The 21,809-nt window shown below is 36.4% G+C and overlaps 1 protein-coding gene across 1 annotated transcript in view; it reads left to right on the plus strand.

The window, feature by feature from the left end:
- The window catches only part of KIF18A (kinesin family member 18A), an 85,739-nt gene extending 81,444 nt beyond the window's left edge, over positions 1-4,295 (plus strand). The window contains exons 16-17 of the mRNA XM_008003604.3: positions 1,311-1,420; positions 3,637-4,295. Of these exons, the coding sequence (XP_008001795.1) occupies positions 1,311-1,420; positions 3,637-3,719 (193 nt within the window). The 3' untranslated portion in view covers positions 3,720-4,295. The remainder of the gene's footprint in view (positions 1-1,310; positions 1,421-3,636) is intronic.
- Positions 4,296-21,809: the final 17,514 nt, after the last annotated feature.

Here is a 21,809-nt window from a genome sequence, read left to right on the forward strand (position 1 = left end):
TTCTGTGGTTTCAGTTACCCATGGTCAACTGCAGTTCAAAAATAGGCGATTGTAGTACAATAAGATATTTTAAGAGAGAGACCACATTCACATAGCCTTATTAAATATTTTGTTATAATTGCTCTATTTTATTATTGTTAATCTCTTACTGTGCCTAATTTATAATTTAAACTTTATCATAGATATGTGTAGGAGAATACGTAGTATATATCCTGTTTGGTACTATCCTCGGTTTCAGGCATCCACGGGCAATCTTAGAAGATATCCCCCACGATGATAAGGTTACTATATAGTATCTTTATTAGTCAGAATTTCCCTCAACTTAGGTTGTTTGAATCAGTGTGGAAGGTTGTTCTTTTTCCACCCAGTGCCCAATCCTACCTGTTAAAAATTGATTCACCTTAGGACTAGGAAGTATTGCTGTTTTTCAGGGCCCAGATCAAACTCATTGTATCCACAAAATTTTCCATTATTCTTTCTTACTCCACACTCAAGAATCTATAGCTCCTTGTATTATGAAAACCTTGGCACTGTATTTTTGCTTTATCTTATATTATTTCATGTATTTATCTTATTTTTTTCTCATCTCCACTGTATGTCTATTCTATAAGCTTTAGGACAGGAATTTTTGTGCCTTATTTATTTGTATATCCTGTAACACAAGGCCATAATAGGTGTTTAGTAATGTGTCAACTCAAATTGAGTAAGAAATTTGAACCATCAGCAGTGTAAGACTGATTAAATTTTTGAAGCTAGAGCAAATGAAAACAGGTCATTCTTTTTATTTCAGTTTCTGTGATTGTAATAATTAGAGATTTTTATTCTGTTACCCTGCTTTCATTTTAAAACAAAGTTTTTCAAACAATCTCACTTGTTTATACCTTTCAGATTAGGGTTCTTGGTCCAAATTTGTAACATGAGCTTAGGTTTTTTTTTTGTTTTTTGTTTTTTGTTTTTTACCTCTTGTGACTATGTGCTACTGATCTCTACATTTTGAATAATAGTGCTTGAGTGCTTGCTTATCTGCCAGCAAAGCACCCTGGAATATTCTGTTACAGAATTGTAACATACACCTACAGTCATAACATTCAATTTGAATAAATATTAAATATCCAATTTAAAATCACACACAGCTAAATTTCTCTGTGGGCCAAAAATGTATTTAGTACCTCCACTTCTGTGATATTTCACAACTTAATATTTTTGTGTTTTATTTCTTTAATTACTGTTGCATGTAGAATGTGTATTAGAACTTTGAGAGATTAAAAAAAAAAAAATGCTTAACTAAATTAAAAACTTTTCCCCTCAAGTTCTACATCAAACACTTCGTTAACTGCAGACATAAATTCTGGATTTGCCAAACGTGTTCGACAAGATAATTCAAGCAATAAGCACTTACAAGAAAACAAACCAACAATGGGTATGTCTCAGCTTTTAATCTGATATTTAATGGTATGACTATGTAACACACTTATAGTACTTTAGGTTTTTTATTGTGTTTTCGTAAGAATCTCCCTTTATTCATCACCTTTACTATATGGTAGAACAAGTATGATTATCCACATGTTATAGATAAGGAAACTTTAAAACACAGAAAGCATTTACCCAAGATCACACAGATACTATATTGGAGGAACCAAAACTCAAGAATCAGATCTTACAGCTCTACATTATACACCCTTTTAGTTATCCCTACTGCCTCATAATAATTGAAGTAATTGGCTAAATGTATTATTTAATGTTACTAATTAAGTATATTTTACAGAAAAACTATACCCACGTTAAATTTTTCTCTTAGCATAATATTTTGAATAATTTGGCCTCTAACTCAATGTATAACTACTACACATATTCCAGTCTGTATCTAGTTATAATCATATTGTAACTCCCATTGGCAAGTTGGAAAAGATACTGATGGATCTTTCCCATCAGTTTGAAAGATACTACATTCCGTCAACCACATATGGGAGTGACATGAGTTCATGATAACAAAACCACTTCAGTTAAACTAGTGATATATATCATGCCAGCCAGTTTCCAGGCCCCAGCATCTAGACTTCTGTCTCTTTAATACTACAGTTCCTAAGACTTCATTCAGAAACTATTTATTTACTAGGCATTTACCATGTCTTGTGACGAATACAGAGAGCAGTAAGACATAGTTTGATTGTTCTCTGTAGGAACTTATAATTATAGCAGATGCAATTTAAAGGTGTCTCATGATACAATGTTTCTAAGAATAACAAGAAAGCTATTGTTACTTTTTTCTGTCAATGTCCTTTGATTAGAGTAATATAAAATTCCTCAGTAACTTTGTCAACCTGTATTGGTAAATGCTTGCTTCCTGTAGTAGCCAGTGTTTACCTTAAGTTCAATGGAAATTGAAACATCAGACAGCAAATTGAAACATCAGACAGTAAGGTAGTAAAGTATAAAATTTACCTTGATTATTTGGTTTGACATGTTTTACTTAATAATGCTTAAAAATGTGTATCTGTAGTTAGTGTAGATGTGTACTGCCCCATTGATCTTCTGAAAAAGTTCTTCAAGAATCATAATTCTACAGCCAAATAATAAATTTATAAAAAGTCTCAAATCATAGAAATTGGGTTTTTCTAATATGCTTATTATCTGAAGATACAAATGCATCAAATATCTCATGTATAAAGAGAAGTGAGTAAAAATATCAACTACGGGGAAAAAAAAAGTGGGAGATGATACTAAACCACAAGGCTTGCCAAAGAGGTATTCGTTTGTAAGGAAAGATATTTTATATACATTATAATGTTCAAGTGAAAATGCCCAAATGCACAGCAGAAAAAAGTGAGAATTGAGACTGCCTTCCTTAGAACGTATTAAGCCAAGTTTTCTAACAAACAGTGTACCAATGTACAAATAAAGAAACATACGACCATCAGTAGGGAAAAAGGCAACTCCTGTTAACTGAGCAATTAGAGAAATAAGAAACACAGTGTTAAGCAAATATGTCCATCTAAAACTCAAACCTAATGTGGCCAAGAAAGTGGATAAGCAATTAAACTGATCCTGAAAATAGTCAATGGCACCTTGTTGTAACAACACTTTGTTGAGTAGAAAATGATGGGGAAAGCTAATGAAGAACCGGAAGAATGGGCATAAATAGAACATACTTGAGAGGTGGCAGTAGGGAAGAGCTACAGGATTAAGATCAGCCCTTTAGGAAGTACTAGATGCAAATGATAATTTTAAATTGAAAAAGTTTGGAAGTTTAAGTCCCTGGGGAAATAATCCAAGGAATGAGAAAAAAATGGTGATACAGCAAAGAAAGGAAGAAATGCTTGTAGAAATGGTCTTTTATTAGTCAGAAAGAAAGAAAGTGAACATAGTAATTAATTCAATGACTTCGCCTGATGTCTGTGTATGTGCACACACTCACTGAAACTTCAGTTTGCAATATGAATTTGAACAGCTTTTAAAAACCAAAGGTATTAATGTCTCTTTGTTGTTGTTGTAGTATTTTAAATTACGTTAACTAACAACTATGAATTTCAAGAGTAAATTTTTCTTTCTATGGTTATGATTTTTATAAGTTGAATGATGAAAACTTTTTGAATGATACTTATGCCATATTTATGCATCTTTTTATTTCTTCTCTAGAACATAAAAGAAACATCTGTAAAGTAAATCCAAGCTTGGTTAGAAGATTTGGAAGAAATATTTCAAAAGGAAATCTAAGATAAATCACTTCAAAACCAAGCAAAATGAAGTTGATCAAATCTGCTTTTCAAAGTTTATCAGTACCCTTTCAAAAATATATTTAAAATCTTTGAAAAAAGACCCATCTTAAAGCTAAGTTTACCCAAATACTTTCAGCAAGCAGAAAAATGAAACTCTTTGTTTTCTTCTTTTGTATTCTAAAAAAATAAAATTCCGAAAGAAAAGGTTGTCTTTTAAGTTTTTTAAATATTTGTTGCCTTTTAAAATCCCTGAGTGTAAGTTACCATGGTGGGAGCTTAGTTTTACTATGCTACAACAAGTTGACTAGGACATTTTAGTAAATGGTAGTGAGTTAAATTATCTTTATTATTTTTTGAAAATAAGAATTTAGAAGTGGTAAAATTATGGCCCAAGATGTATTTGGCTCACTATTATGTTTCAATACATTGTTTTAATCATATATATGACTTTCCTTTTCAAAAATAATGTATGAGTGTCAATATATGTGCCCATAAAATCATTGTAAATATTACTTAAGTAGTCATCACAAATAAAATATTGTTCTTGCTACTTGATATATTAAAGATGTAGATTTTAAAGTGTTTCATTTTCTTGTCTCGTTACTACCCCTTACATACTCTAAACCAATGGTCCCCAATCTTTTTGGCACCAGGGACCAGTTTTGTGGAAGACAAAACCACAGACTGAGAGTCAGGAGATGGTTTCAGGATGATTCAAGCACTTTACATTTATTGTGCACTTTGTTTCTATTATTATTACATTATATATTATATATATTATTAAATAATTACATAACTCACCATAATGTAGAATCACTGGGAGCCCTGAGCTTGTTTTCTTGCAACTAAACGGTACCATCTTGGGGTAATAGGAGACAGTCACAGATCATCAGGCATTACGTTCTCACAGGGAGTGTACAACTTAGATCCCTCACATGCACAGTTCACAACAGGGGTCACACTCATGAGAATCTAACACTACTTCTGATCTGATACGTGGCAGAGCTCAGGCAGTAATGCCAACTATGGGAGCGCTCACCTACCACTCGCCTCCTGCTCTGCGGCCTGGTTCCTAACAGGCCACGGTTGGGGACCCCTGCTGTAAACTATTATTTTATAGAAAATGTGAATTTTGTAGATTTGTATTTCAGATATGATCAAGATATGTGGTGCCAGAGTCAAGTCTGAAAATAATCCACAGGCCTCGTAATGATAATGGGAAAAGATGTTTCAGTCATTCTTGCTGCTCTAGGAAGTACATGGAGCTGCAACTTAATTATACAACCTTGTTTTCTTGCCTTGCCTGTCCTGTTTGTTTGCTGAATGTAACACATTTGGCCAAATGCACTTTTAATTTTATGCAGCACAGGACCCTTCACACCAAAGCAAACAAGCTGAAACATTTTAAGCCTTTCAGCTAATCAAGTTTTTCCACTTAAAATCTGGTTGGGAGAGTGTGAGAATAATCTTTAAGGTCCCTTTCAGCTCTGACACTGGTGATTCCATATTTATAGAGCATCTTCAGGATCTGTCATATGGAAAACCACCATACACACTGGTTTTTTTTTTTTTGGTCCCTTCGTCATTTGGTTTTTGAGTGTGTTGCCTGTTTAAAAATCACTTTCACCTCTGTATTCCTTTCCATTTTAGGTAAAAGAAATCTTTTTACCAGATAGTGATGCGTGGTGGCTACCATGATTAATAAGTGACTAGACCGCATGGTCCTCCTCATATCATAAGGTATGAGCACAATTTTCTTATATACCATTTTTATCAGGTAGAGATTTGGCCTTCTATAAAAATTAACAAAAGGGCCTTTGTCATAGAACTATATTAACGGGAAGTTAGGGGGAATAAATCATAATGAATGTGGGGAAAGAAGGCGATTAACTATGTGAATTTAAACTAAAACAAGAATGCTATTTGATAAGTCACTGTGAAAACATTTTTAAGTGGGCCTTATGTAAAAAGTAGATCAATCATAAGTGAATATATAACCGTGAATTTTCACAAAGTGAACATGCCCATGTAACCAGCACTCAAATGATGAAATAGAAAATTATCCATACCTCCCAAGACTCCCTTACACCTTCTCCCAGTCACCACCTCCCTCAATGGTAACAGCTATCCTAACTTCTAACAGCACAGTTTGATTTTTAATTGATTATTTCTTAAAAAATTAATATATGTACTTTTAATTAGTATAATTAGTACGTAATAATTGTACATATATGGGGTACAATGTGATATGTTGATATATGTATACAATGTGCAATGATCAAGTCAGGATTTTAGCATATCCATCACCTTAAACCTTTATCTTTGTGTTGGTAACATCAGAGAGATATTTTAACTAAAATAACTAATTTTTATTTTAAAAAAATGTTCTTCTAGAAAATGATACAGAATGGTATGAAGTAAATGTGCTTCCTCCTCATCTCCTACTAATATCATTCCCAGGTGTAACCACTGTTAATATTAGGTTGGTGCAAAAGTAATTGCGATTTTTGTCAGTACTTTCAATGGCAAAAACTGCAATTACTTTTGCACCAACCTAATAGTTTAGGTACCATGCCTAGACATTTACTTTTGTCATATATATATATAGAGAGAGAGAGAGAGATCTAGATCTATATTCCTATATTCTTGGGGATTTTTTATGAAAATAGGATCATACTTTTTATATTGTTTTGCACTTTTCATTTTTTTTTTTTATACTTTAAGTTCTAGGGTACATGTGGATAACGTGCAGGTTTGTTACATATGTATACCTGTGCTATGTTGGTGTGCTGCACCCATCAACTCGTCAGCACCCATCAACTCGTCATTTACATCAGGTATAACTCCCAGTGCAATCCCTCCCCCTACCCCCTCTCCGTGATAGGCCCTGGTGTGTGATGTTCCCCTTCCCGAGTCCAAGTACTCTCGTTCAGTTCCCACCTATGAGTGAGAACATGCGGTGTTTGGTTTTCTGTTCTTGCGATAGTTTGCTGAGAATTATGGTTTCCAGCTGCATCCATGTCCCTATAAAGGACACAAACTCATCCTTTTTTATGGCTGCATAGTATTCCATGGTGTATGTGCCGCATTTTCTTGATCCAGTCTGTCACCGATGGACATTTGGGTTGATTCCAAGTCTTTGCTATTGTGAATAGTGCCGCAATAAATATACGTGTGCATGTGTCTTTATAGCAGCATGATTTATAATCCTTTGGGTATATACCCAGTAATGGGATGGCTGGGTCATATGGTACATCTAGTTCTAGATCCTTGAGGAATCGCCATACTGTTTTCCATAATGGTTGAACTAGTTTACAATCCCACCAACAGTGTAAAAGTGTTCCTATTTCTCCACATCCTCTCCAGCATCTGTTGTTTCCTGACTTTTTAATGATTGCCATTCTAACTGGTGTGAGATGGTATCTCATTGTGGTTTTGATTTGCATTTCTCTGATGGCCAGTGATGATGAGCATTTTTTCATGTGTCTGTTGGCTGTATGAATGTCTTCTTCTGAGAAGTGTCTGTTCATATCCTTTGCCCACTTTTCGATGGGGTTGTTTGTTTTTTTCTTGTAAATTTGTTTGAGTTCTTTGTAGGTTCTGGATATTAGCGCTTTGTCAGATAAGTAGATTGCAAAAATTTTCTCCCATTCTGTAGGTTGCCTGTTCACTCTGATGGTAGTTTCTTTTGCTGTGCAGAAGCTGTTTAGTTTAATTAGATCCCATTTGTCAATTTTGGCTTTTGTTGCCATTGCTTTTGGTGTTTTAAACATGAAGTCCTTGCCCATGCCTAGGTCCTGAATGGTATTACCTAGGTTTTCTTCTAGGGTTTTTATGGTATTAGGTCTAACATTTAAGTTTCTAATCCATCTTGAATTAATTTTCATATAAGGAGTAAGGAAAGGATCCGGTTTCAGCTTTCTACTTATGGCGAGCCAATTTTCCCAGCACCATTTATTAAATAGGGAATAATTTCCCCATTTCTTGTTTTTCTCAGGTTTGTCAAAGATCAGATGGCTGTAGATGTGTGGTGTTATTTCTGAGGACTCTGTTCTGTTCCATTGGTCTATATCTCTGTTTTGGTACCAGTACCATGCTGTTTTGGTTACTGTAGCCTTGTAGTATAGTTTGAAGTCAGGTAGCGTGATGCCTCCAGCTTTGTTCTTTTGACTTAGGATTGTCTTGGAGATGCGGGCTCTTTTTTGGTTTATGAACTTTAAAGCAGTTTTTTCCAATTCTGTGAAGAAACTCATTGGTAGCTTGATGGTGATGGCATTGAATCTATAGATTACCTTGGGCAGTATGGCCATTTTCAGGATATTGATTCTTCCTATCCATGAGCATGGTATGTTCTTCCATTTGTTTGTGTCCTCTTTTATTTCACTGAGCAGTGGTTTGTAGTTCTCCTTGAAGAGGTCCTTTACATCCCTAGTAAGTTGGATTCCTAGGTATTTCATTCTCTTTGAAGCAATTGTGAATGGAAGTTCATTCATGATTTGGCTCTCTGTTTGTCTGTTACTGGTGTATAAGAATGCTTGTGATTTTTGCACATTAATTTTCTATCCTGAGACTTTGCTGAAGTTGCTTATCAGCTTAAGGAGATTTTGGGCTGAGACAATGGGGTTTTCTAAATATACAATCATGTCATCTGCAAACAGGGACAATTTGACTTCCTCTTTTCCTAATTGAATACCCTTTATTTCTTTCTCTTGTCTGATTGCCCTAGCCAGAACTTCCAACACTACGTTGAACAGGAGTGGTGAGAGAGGGCATCCCTGTCTTGTGCCAGTTTTCAAAGGGAATTTTTCCAGTTTTTGCCCATTCAGTATGATATTGGCTGTGGGTTTGTCATAAATAGCTCTTATTATTTTGAGATATGTTCCATCAATACCGAATTTATTGAGCGTTTTTAGCATGAAGGGCTGTTGAATTTTGTCAAAGGCCTTTTCTGCATCTATTGAGATAATCATGTGGTTTTTGTCTTTGGTTCTGTTTATATGCTGGATTACGTTTATTGACTTGGGTATGTTGAACCAGCCTTGCATCCCAGGGATGAAGCCCACTTGATCATGGTGGATAAGTTTTTTGATGTGCTGCTGGATCCGGTTTGCCAGGATTTTATTGAGGATTTTTGTATCGATGTTCATCAGGGATATTGGTCTAAAATTCTCTTTTTTTGTTGTGTCTCTGCCAGGCTTTGGTATCAGGATGATGTTAGCCTCATAAAATGAATTAGGGAGGATTCCCTCTTTTTCTATTGATTGGAATAGTTTCAGAAGGAATGGTACCAGCTCCTCCTTGTACCTCTGGTAGAATTCAGCTGTGAATCCATCTGTTCCTGGACTTTTTTTCATTGGTAGGCTATTAATTATTGCCTCAATTTCAGAGCCTGCTATTGGTCTATTCAGGGATTCAGCTTCTTCCTGGTTTAGTCTTGGAAGAGTGTATGTGTCCAGGAAATTATCCATTTCTTCTAGATTTTCTAGTTTATTTGCATACGGTGTTTATAGTATTCTCTGATGGTAGTTTGTATTTCTGTGGGGTCGGTGGTGATATCCCCTTTATCTTTTTTTATTGCATCTATTTGATTCTTCTCTCTTTTCTTCTTTATTAGTCTTGCTAGCAGTCTATCAATTTTGTTGATCTTTTAAAAAAACCAGCTCCTGGATTCATTGATTTTTTGGAGGGTTTTTTGTGTCTCTATCTCCTTCAGTTCTGCTCTGATCTTAGTAATTTCTTGCCTTCTGCTAGCTTTTGAATGTGTTTGTTCTTGCTTCTCTAGTTCTTTTAATTGTGATGTTAGAGTGTCAATTTTAGATCTTTCCAGCTTTCTCTTGTGGGCATTTAGTGCTATAAATTTCCCTCTACACACTGCTTTAAATGTGTCCCAGAGATTCTGGTATGTTGTATCTTTGTTCTCATTGGTTTCAAAGAACATCTTTATTTCTGCCTTCATTTCGTTATGTACCCAGTAGTCATTCAGGAACAGGTTATTCAGTTTCCATGTAGTTGAGCGGTTTTGATTGAGTTTCTTAGTCCTGAGTTCTAGTTTGATTGCACTGTGGTCTGAGAGACAGTTTGTTATAATTTCTGTTCTTGTACATTTGCTGAGGAGTGCTTTACTTCCAATTATGTGGTCAATTTTGGAATAAGTGTGATGTGGTGCTGAGTAGAATGTATATTCTGTTGATTTGGGGTGGAGAGTTCTGTAGATGTCTATTAGGTCTGCTTGGTGCAGAGATGAGTTCAATTCCTGGATATCCTTGTTAACTTTCTGTCTCGTTGATCTGTCTAATGTTGACAGTGGGGTGTTGAAGTCTCCCATTATTATTGTATGGGAGTCTAAGTCTCTTTGTAAGTCTCTAAGGACTTGCTTTATGAATCTGGGTGCTCCTGTATTGGGTGCATACATATTTAGGATAGTTAGCTCTTCCTGTTGAATTGATCCCTTTACCATTATGTAATGGCCTTCTTTGTCTCTTTTGATCTTTGATGGTTTAAAGTCTGTTTTATCAGAGACTAGTATTGCAACCCCTGCTTTTTTTTGTTCTCCATTTGCTTGGTAGACCTTCCTCCATCCCTTTATTTTGAGTCTATGTATGTCTCTGCATGTGAGATGGGTCTCCTGAGTACAGCAAACTGATGAGTCTTGACTCTTTATCCAGTTTGCCAGTCTGTGTCTTTTAATTGGAGCATTTAGTCCATTTACATTTAAGGTTAAGATTGTTATGTGTGAACTTGATCCTGCCATTATGATATTAACTGGTTATTTTGCTCGTTAGTTGATGCAGTTTCTTCCTAGCCTCGATGGACTTTACATTTTGGCGTGTTTTTGCAATGACTGGTACCGGATGTTCCTTTCCATGTTTAGTGCTTCCTTCAGGGTCTCTTGTAAGGCAGGCCTGGTGGCAACAAAATCTCTAAGCATTTGCTTATCTATAAAGGATTTTATTTCTCCTTCACTTATGAAACTTAGTTTGGCTGGATATGAAATTCTGGGTTTAAAATTCTTTTCTTTAAGAATGTTGAATATTGGCCTCCACTCTCTTCTGGCTTGTAGAGTTTCTGCCGAGAGATCTGCTGTTAGTCTGATAGGCTTCCCTTTGTGGGTAACCTGACCTTTCTCTCTGGCTGCCCTTAAGATTTTTTCCTTCATTTCAACTTTGGTGAATCTGGTAATTATGTGTCTTGGAGTTGCTCTTCTCAAGGAGTGTCTTTGTGGCATTCTCTGTATTTCCTGAATTTGAATGTTGGCCTGCCCTACTAGGTTGGGGAAGTTCTCCTGGATGATATCCTGAAGAGTGTTTTCCAACTTGGTTCCATTTTCCCCCTCACTTTCAGGCACCTCAATCAGCTGTAGATTTGGTCTTTTTACATAATCCCATACTTCTTGCAGGCTTTGTTCATTTCTTTTTCTTCTTTTTTCTTTAGGTTTCTTTTCTCGTTTCATTTCATTCATTTGATCCTCAATCGCTGATACTCTTTCTACCAGTTGATCGAGTCAGTTACTGAAGCTTGTGCATTTGTCACATATTTCTTGTGTCATGGTTTTCATCTCTGTCCATTCGTTTATGGCCTTCTCTGCATTAATTATTCTAGTTATCAATTCTTCCACTTTTTTTTCAAGATTTTTAGTTTCTTTGCGCTGGGTACGTAATTCCTCCTTTAGCTCTGAGAAGTTTGATGGACTGGAACCTTCTTCTCTCATCTCGTCAAAGTCATTCTCCGTCCAGCTTTGGTCCATTGCTGGCAATGAGCTGCGTTCCTTTGCAGGGGGCGATGCGCTCTTATTTTCTGAATTTCCAGCTTTTCTGCCCTGCTTTTTCCCCATCTTTGTGGTTTTATCTGCCTCTGGTCTTTGATGATGGTGATGTACTGATGGCATTTTGGTGTGGGTGTCCTTCCTGTTTGTTAGTTTTCCTTCTAACAGTCAGGGCCCTCAGCTGTAGGTCTGTTGGAGATCGCTTGAGGTCCACTCCAGACGCTGTTTGCCTGGGTATCAGCAGCAGAGACTGCAGAAGATAGAATACTGCTGAACAGCGAGTGTACCTGTCTGATTCTTGCTATGGAAGCTTCCTCTCAGGGGTGTACTCCACCGTGTGAGGTGTGGGGTGTCGGTCTGCCCCTAGTGGGGGATGTCTCCCAGTTAGGCTACTCAAGGGTCAGGGACCCACTTGAGCAGGTAGTCTGTCTGTTCTCAGATCTCAACCTCCGTGTTGGGAGATCCACTGCTCACTTCAAAGCTGTGAGACAGAGTCGTTTGCGTCTGCAGAGGTTTCAGCTGCTTTTTGTTGTTGCTGTTGTTGTTGTTTAGCTGTGCCCTGTCCCCAGAGGTGGAGTCTACAGAGACAGGCAGGACTCCTTGAGCTGCTGTGAGCTCCACCCAGTTGAAGCTTCCCAGCCGCTTTATCTACTTAAGCCTCAGCAATGGCAGGCACCCCTTCCCCAGCCTCGCTGCTGCCTTGCCGCGAGATCACAGACTGCTGTGCTAGCAATGAGGGAGGCTCCGTGGGCGTGGGACCCTCCCGGCCAGGTGTGGAATATAGTCTCCTGGTGTGCCCGTTTGCTAAGATCCTTGGTAGAGCGCAGTATTGGTGTGGGAGTTACCCGATTTTCCAGGTGTTGTGTGTTCAGTTCCCCTGGCTAGGAAAAGGGATTCCCTTCCCCCTTGAGCTTCCCAGGTGAGGGGATGCCTCCTCCTGCTTCAGCTCTTGCTGGTCGTGCTGCAGCAGCTGACCAGCACTGATTGTCAGGCACTCCCTAGTGAGATAAACCCAGTCCCTCAGTTGAAAATGCAGAAATCACCTGTCTTCTGTGTCGCTCGTGCCTGGAGTTGGAGACTGAAGCTGTTCCTATTCAGCCATCTTGCTCCGCCCCCGCACTTTTCATTTTCTTTTTTTTTTTTTTTTAATTTATTTATTATTATTATACTTTAAGTTGTAGGGTACATGTGCATAACATGCAGGTTTGATACATATGTATACTTGTGCCATGTTGGTGTGCTGCACCCATCAACTCATCATTTACATCAGGTATAACTCCCAGTGCAATCCCTCCCCCCTCCCCCCTCCCCATGATAGGCCCCGGTGTGTGATGTTCCCCTTCCCGAGTCCAAGTGATCTCATTGTTCAGTTCCCACCTATGAGTGAGAACATGCGGTGTTTGGTTTTCTGTTCTTGTGATAGTTTGCTAAGAATGATGGTTTCCAGCTGCATCCATGTCCCTACAAAGGACACAAACTCATCCTTTTTTTTGGCTGCATAGTATTCCATGGTGCATATGTGCCACATTTTCTTAATCCAATCTGTCACTGATGGATATTTGGGTTGATTCCAAGTCTTTGCTATTGTGAATAGTGCCGCAATAAACATACGTGTGCATGTGTCTTTATAGCAGCATGATTTATAATCCTTTGGGTATATACCCAGTAATGGGATGGCTGGGTCATATGGTACATCTAGTTCTAGATCCTTGAGGAATCGCCATACTGTTTTCCATAATGGTTGAACTAGTTTACAATCCCACCAACAGTGTAAAAGTGTTCCTATTTCTCCATATCCTCTCCAGCACCTGTTGTTTCCTGACTTTTGAATGATCGCCATTCTAACTGGTGTGAGATGGTATCTCATTGTGGTTTTGATTTGCATTTCTCTGATGGCCAGTGATGATGAGCATTTTTTCATGTGTCTGTTGGCTGTATGAATGTCTTCTTTTGAGAAATGTCTGTTCATATCCTTTACCCACTTTTTGATGGGGTTGTTTGTTTTTTTCTTGTAAATTTGTTTGAGTTCTTTGTAGGTTCTGGATATTAGCCCTTTGTCAGATGAGTAGATTGCAAAAATTTTCTCCCATTCTGTAGGTTGCCTGTTCACTCTGATGGTAGTTTCTTTTGCTGTGCAGAAGCTCTTTAGTTTAATGAGATCCCATTTGTCAATTTTGGCTTTTGCTGCTGTTGCTTTTGGTGTTTTAGACATGAAGTCTTTGCCCATGCCTATGTCCTGAATGGTACTACCTAGGTTTTCCTCTAGGATTTTTATGGTATTAGGTCTAACATTTAAGTCTCTAATCCATCTTGAATTAATTTTCGTATAAGGAGTAAGGAAAGGATCCAGTTTCAGCTTTCTACTTATGGCTAGCCAATTTTCCCAGCACCATTTATTAAATAGGGAATCCTTTCCCCAGTTCTTGTTTCTCTCTGGTTTGTCAAAGATCAGATGGCTGTAGATGTGTGGTATTATTTCTGAGGACTCTGTACATTTACACTCTTCCAAGACTAAACCAGGAAGAAGTTGAATCCCTGAATAGACCAATAGCAGGCTCTGAAATTGAGGCAATAATTAATAGCCTACCAACCAAAAAAAGGCCAGGACCAGATGGATTCACAGCTGAATTCTACCAGAGGTACAAGGAGGAGCTGGTACCATTCCTTCTGAAACTATTCCAATCAATAGAAAAAGAGGGAATCCTCCCTAACTCATTTTATGAGGCCAACATCATCCTGATACCAAAGCCTGGCAGAGACACAACAAAAAAAGAGAATTTTAGACCAATATCCCTGGTGAACATCGATGCAAAAATCCTCAATAAAATACTGGCAAACCGGATTCAGCAACACATCAAAAAGCTTATCCACCATGATCAAGTGGGCTTCATCCCTGGGATGCAAGGCTGGTTCAACATTCGCAAATCAATAAACATAATCCAGCATATAAACAGAAACAAAGACAAGAACCACATCATTATCTCAATAGATGCAGAAAAGGCCTTTGACAAAATTCAACAGCCCTTCATGCTAAAAACGCTCAATAAATTCGGTATTGATGGAACGTACCTCAAAATAATAAGAGTTATTTATGACAAATCCACAGCCAATATCATACTGAATGGGCAAAAACTGGAAAAATTCCCTTTGAAAACTGGCACAAGACAGGGATGCCCTCTCTCACCACTCCTATTCAACATAGTGTTGGAAGTTCTGGCTAGGGCAATCAGGCAAGAGAAAGAAATCAAGGGGATTCAGTTAGGAAAAGAAGAAGTCAAATTGTCCCTGTTTGCAGATGACATGATTGTATATTTAGAAAACCCCATTGTCTCAGCCCAAAATCTCCTTAAGCTGATAAGCAACTTCAGCAAAGTCTCAGGATAGAAAATTAATGTGCAAAAATCACAAGCATTCTTATACACCAGTAACAGACAAACAGAGAGCCAAATCATGAATGAACTTCCATTCACAATTGCTTCAAAGAGAATAAAATACCTAGGAATCCAACTTACAAGGGATGTAAAGGACCTCTTCAAGGAGAACTATAAACCACTGCTCAGTGAAATAAAAGAGGACACAAACAAATGGAAGAACATACCATGCTCATGGATAGGAAGAATCAATATCATGAAAATGGCCATACTGCCCAAGGTAATTTATAGATTCAATGCCATCCCCATCAAGTTACCAATGAGTTTCTTCACAGAATTGGAAAAAACTGCTTTAAAGTTCATATGGAACCAAAAAAGAGCCCGCATCTCCAAGACAATCCTAAGTCAAAAGAACAAAGCTGGAGGCATCACGCTACCTGACTTCAAACTATACTACAAGGCTACAGTAACCAAAACAGCATGGTACTGGTACCAAAACAGAGATATAGACCAATGGAACTTTTCATTTTCATTCACATTTAAAACCATAGTGGACATATTTCTAAAATTTTTAAGTGTGAATTTCATAATGCTGCTGATAACAATTTTTATATAGTAAATATATCGAGAGAAACATAGATGATGGTCTCTTTTGAGCTACACTGTTCAGCATTTCTGAAAATATTGGAGTAGTCAGTCACTGTTATTTCTACATCATGATGTGTTATGCATGTTCTACAGAACACAGCTTACCTGGGATTCCCTGCTAAGGAAAGGGTTCCAGGTCAAAGAAGAGTGGAAAATGCAGCATACTGGGAGACTGATTGTGCACATTGACAATATAAGCCCCTGAAGTCTCATAACCAAGAGTCTTGTTTTACTTAACCCAGTAATTTTCGAATTACTTTTAAAACACTGAAGTTTTTAAAAATTGTGTGAGAGTACTATATTGAACCCTCATTATTATAACACTGAATACAATTATCAGATTTTGTCCAGGGTATTCTTTTTCTTATTTTTTTCCTTTAGTGGAGTATTTTAAAGCCTCATTTAGTCACTGCATACTTGCTTATGAATCTGAAAAAAGTGATATTTCTTTATATTTTAAAAAATCCTTTCATTAAAGAACTAGTGCTATCCCTAAAAACATACTTGGAACAACAATGTTCTAAATTAATAATGGTTATAAAATTGACAGAAATTAGAAAGTTATGATGGTAGAGATTTAGTGGAATATATTCAAGAGAGTCATTTTATTTATCATATTGAAATAATCACTTTCAATACATTAATTCTAATTCTACCAATCTTTCTCATTCACTTTTATTAAGACCTAAGTAAAACAAATTTTGTTTTTTGCAGAGTAACATTTTAAAAAATAAGATTATATTATGCTTTCCTACCTTTTAAAATTGAAGAACATATTCTTACATTCCTGGATGTTATACTTGACTTTGCTTACATGCCAAAGGTAGGTAAAGTACACACCAAATGTCGTGAACAACAGCACTGCTATAACATGGCGTATGTGTTCCTAAAACACAAAATGCTATGCAAAGTTATGCAAGGAGGGTGGTCCGATTTCAGACAGGAATTTATAATGCCAGATGCGGATGGCTGTGGCCCACTGTCATGAGGTATGTTCATTTTGAATATTCTGATGTAGCTTGGTACCACTGAGTACAGCTTTCTATTCACCTAATGTTTCATCCAGATGAAAGCTTGTGTAACCAGGTACAAAACTCACATTAGGCTCAAATGGTTTCCTAATGTACCAATGCCATAGAAGCAAATTTGTACTTTAAAAATAGTTACAGCAGAACTGACTATATACACACACACACACACACACACACACACATATATACAGCAAAACTACATTTATATGTATACATGTATACATATACAAGCATCTACAGAAAACATGCTATATAGATATACATGCTGTATATATATATATATAGCAGAACTGACTACACATATATACACATATACATGTATATGTATATATCATTGTTGAACTGAAGAGGGATTCATATTTATAACAACTGCATTTTGTTTTATGCTTTGACTCTTTCATATTTAAATAACTTGGAAATATCTACAATAACTGCTCAACAAGAGCTTTGGTGTTAATGAAGTTGCAAATTCTGGAATCAGATAGGATAGTCTGACCTTACTTTGAGACCAACTTCCAATCACAAGCCTTATAAAGTGACCCCTTATTTGCAAAGGGGCCCTCAGTCCACATTTCTTTATGAGCACATTATAATAGTCATACTTTTTTGAGCTCTTACATAATAAATGTTTTAAATGTATTTTTCACTTATTCCTCAAACAAGCGTTTAAAGTAGATGCTACATTTCATGTTGAACATGATAAATATGTGTAAGTTTTATCAATTAAATAATTTTTAAAGTAATTGTTACAGATGTTCAACTTCTTATTCAATTCCAAAACTTCACAGATTTTGAAAATCAGGTTTTGTATAATTTTTGTCAGTAAAACCTGACTTCTACTAATATGAGTCTATTAATTGTCTTTACCCTACTTAGTACAAACATTCAGAGGCTTTGCTGCAGAAATGTTAATGTTCAGTTATAGAGTATTAGCCCAGACCCCAGTGGGGTGAGGGTGTTATATATAAATACAGTATATGCACTATATTGCATTTCGGAAACAAAAAAAAAAAATACTGAATTATAAAACACCTAGCCATGAGTATTTCAGATGATGATTTCTAAATAACATAGTTTTCTAATAGAAAAAGATGCTTGGAAAAATTAAGTAATTTGCCAAAAATTCCACAGCTGTGAAATTCCACAGTAGCAGAATTGGGATTTTTGAACTACAGTTGGTATAAAATACCTCTATCTACAGTGTGGCTAACACTGCATATGGATGGCTATACAAAAAGCATCTCTACTACAGAAAACAAATTTGAGTCACCTGTTGACTTGTGACTGGTAATTAGCTTTAATTTGTGGGTGAAGTTCAGTAAATTATATCCAGATTTGAGATTTATTCAATGCATTTTATAATTATAAGCAAATTATATCTAGCTCACATTGTTTATATTGAAAACAAAAATGGGCTGGACCCAATGACTCACACCTGTAATCCCAGCACTTTGGGAGGCCAAACCAGGTAGATCACTTTAGGTCAGGAGTTCAAGACCAGCCTGGCCAATATGGTGAAATCTCATCTCTACTGAAAATAAAAATTAGTCAGGCATGGTGGCAGGCACCTGTAATCCCAGCTACTCAGGAGGCTAAGGCAGGAGAATCACTAGTACCCAGAAGGCGGAGGTAGCAGTGAGCTAAGATTGTGCCACTGTACTCCAGCTTGGGCACAGAATGAGACTCCATCTCAGAAAATAAAAAAAGTTAAAACAAAAATAAAGTATTGTTATTAGTACATGTAGAAAAGTCATTAGTATCCCTGAAGGCATTCACAAATCCTATGGACTGAGTTTTCAAGGATGTTGTTTCTTTTACAATCAAACTTTCACACATATAATGCTTTTTGCATATTCACAACTTGCCCATAAGTTGTTAACCACTCAAGGTAAGATATGTTACAAAACCACTGGTTTACATCCTGAATTTTTTTGTGTTAAGACTCCATATTCAAAGTCTGAAGACACAACTGGGATGTTAAGACAAAATATAAACGTATGTTTCAGGAATTAGCACAGGGCAGTTGTTTTTTTAATGCATATGCTGAGTACTAAGCTTATCGCCTCCTGTGACTTCCCCCAAAAGGTAGTAATTGATAGATAGTCCATACTTCTCTGAATGAACATCATCTTACAAATCACTCAATCCTTGTAAATGGAAAGTTCTACATAGCAGTCACTATAGGGATTAGACCCTGAAGTTAAGACCTGTTGGGGAACTTTAGTTCTGAGGTATTTCTGTCATTTATATGTACATACAGATGCTCCTTGGGTTATATCCTGATAAACCCATAATAAGCTGAAAATATTGTGAGTCAAAAATGCATTTAATGTATCCAACTTACAAACATAACTTAACCCAGCCTACCTTAAACGTACTCAGAGTACTTTTATTAACCTACAGTTGAGCAAAATCATCTGACACAAAGGCTATTTTATAATCAAGTACTGAATATCTCATGTAATGTATTTAACACTGTACTAAAAGTGAAAAACAGAATAGTTGTACAGGTTCTCTCACAATGCTGGGCAGCAGCAGCAAGCCGTAGCTCCCAGTCAGCCACACAGTTCGCCTTAACAAGACTTTAAATTTACAATGGGTTTATCAAGACGTAACCCCTTTAAAAGTGGAGGAGTATCTGTATTTTTTCGGAAGTCATAATTTAAAAATATATATGCATTCTTATACTTTTAACAAGGTGGAAGGTGACAGGTATCTGTATAATGAAGAAGAGTAGACACATGAGAGGAAAATAGTTCTATGATCAGAACCTTGGACACAAATACTATGTCTTCAGCCTTATTTCTCATCTGCAGAATAAACTTCCCCTCTGCAAGCCACTTCTCAAATATGAAATGCTGGAAATCCTTTCTAATATCACCACCCTTGGCACACATCCCTTTACCATTATCTCCTTTAGTGTGGTTATTTCAGAATCATTTTAAGTCTTTTTAAAAATTTTTAACCCCTCCTGTTCTTCCCAATAACAATTGTTAATGTAGATTCTTAACTTCCACCACAGTTCTTAATCAATACAAAATGCTACTTCAAAATGTTCTTTTCTCCCAAGTTCTCTCTGTTCCCCGAATTCTTCATATCAAGTTAAAAATATTAATCTACTCAAATTAAGTCTGAAGGATCAAACTATTTTATTAGTCTTATATTAGCTCTGCTCCTACTCCTTGAAGAGAATCTTCTCACTCAGTGTACATCCCTGGCAACTAACAACCTCTTCACCATCTTGTGCTACAGAGTATTACCTAAAATGATCCCAACTCAGTAAAACGTCCCCATCTACCACTGAGCTTAATAATCATCACAGTGGGCTTTGGGCCTATATAAAGGTATTTTCTAAGTTTGAATGCATACATGGGTTTTTTTAATTATTAGATCAACATTAGACTGCCTGTACTTTTTTTCTAAAACTTTAACCTGTTTCAACTACTAATCATTTTACATATAAAACCTTAGTTTTCTATATAATTTAAAGACTATGGTGAATTTCTGACCATCTTCACTTACAATACAATGGTGAGATTAATTTTGCCACTCATCCTGGAACTATATTTCTTTTAGGCTTTGGGTTAATTACTAAATTTTGTTCCGTCTTTCCAGCCTTTTCTTTCCAAAAGTAAGTAAGATTTAAACCTGTAAACATTCTTTGTTATATTATAGTAATATTTAAATGTTTTACAAGTTAGAGTATCAAGTATTTGTTCATATTTACACTGTGATATTTGAGTAGTATAGTAGATATCTGCTATTTTGCCAGGTCCATGTAACCTGACTCTGATTAAAACATCTCACTTCTTTGGGAAACCATTCCTTTCCTCAGTGAGATCCCAATGGAGCTATCCTTGTGTGCACACACACGTGAAGACACACACTCCACTCACACACACACACAAACATACCTGTTTTTCCCCAGCACATTAAGGCCCATCAATGTAATAATCATAAAAGGTCTTCCCGACAACAGTGATTGGTTCCAAGAGAATTAATCCAAAATTTAGTCTTCCCTAAGATTGTAAGAGACTTTGTGTCCCAGGTTACAAGGTATAAGAATCATGTAAGCCTTAATCTCTGGTGTCTTTCCCAGCTTTATGGAGAAAGCTGTCTAGAGAATTAAGTCAACACAGAAAAGTGAGCAGAACCTAGAAAAGGAAAAAGAGAAAAAGCTCCAGATGACATTGTGTGAGCTCCTGAATCCAGGTTTGCCTGAGGCTAGCTAGATTCAACTCCTGCACTGCCAAATTCCATAAACCAAGTAATTCCCTTTTTCATTTGAGCCAAATTTTTAACTCTATGCTAAGGTAAGTATAGATTCAAACAAAGTTGCAAAAAGAGTACAGAGACGTCCTGTGTACACTTCACCTAGTTTTTCCCAGTTGTTCTTAAGTAACCATAGAATAATATCAAATCCAGGAAATTGACATTAGTGCAATATGTGTGAATCGTTCTATGCCATTTCATCACGTGTGTATATTCATGTAACCACCACCAAAAGTGAGATGCAGAATTATTCCATCACCACAAAGTTCTTCCTGTTGCTCTTTTGTAATCAAATCTATCCATTCTTACCTTTGGTAATCACTAATCTGTTCTCCATCTCCATAATTTTGTCATTTTGAGAATGTTATATAAATGAAATAATATAGTACACGACCCTTTGAGACTGGCTTTATTTTTCAATCACCTTAATGTCCATTAGATTCATCCAAGTTGATGCATATATCAATAATTCATTCCATTTTATTGCTTAACAATATTCTATGGTGCAAATGTACCACAATTTGTTTAACCATTTACCTATTGTAGGACATCTTGATTCTTTCCATTTTGGGGCTATTACAAATTAAATTGCTATAAACATTCATGTACAAGTCTTGTGTGTTGAGCTACTTTTATTTTCTGTCCATTGCAACTAAAAGTTTTAAATAATTCAAGCAGGAAAATGACAAAGCAGTGTAAGGAATAAAAATTTTCTTCATCTTTATACATTCTTTCATTTACCCATGAAATAGAAAGTAACATTTCTTCTCTTTCTTTAAGAAGAAATAGAGAATCTTCTTTCTTTGCTTTCTTATTCACTCTTCCCAAAAAAGAAAAGATTTATGTAATCTGGGATTGTAAAATACCATCATCCATTGTTCCACATTGCTCTATTGGGTTGAGTTAAAGTATAGAGCATTACTACTCTATTACTCTATTTCATGTATAGCCATCCCTCTTGCTCCATTTTCTCAAATCTCTTTTTGCCTTCTCATGGCCTTTGTTCTCC

Source organism: Chlorocebus sabaeus, chromosome 1, assembly GCF_047675955.1.
Source record: "Chlorocebus sabaeus isolate Y175 chromosome 1, mChlSab1.0.hap1, whole genome shotgun sequence".
NCBI classification, from domain to species: domain Eukaryota; kingdom Metazoa; phylum Chordata; class Mammalia; order Primates; family Cercopithecidae; genus Chlorocebus; species Chlorocebus sabaeus.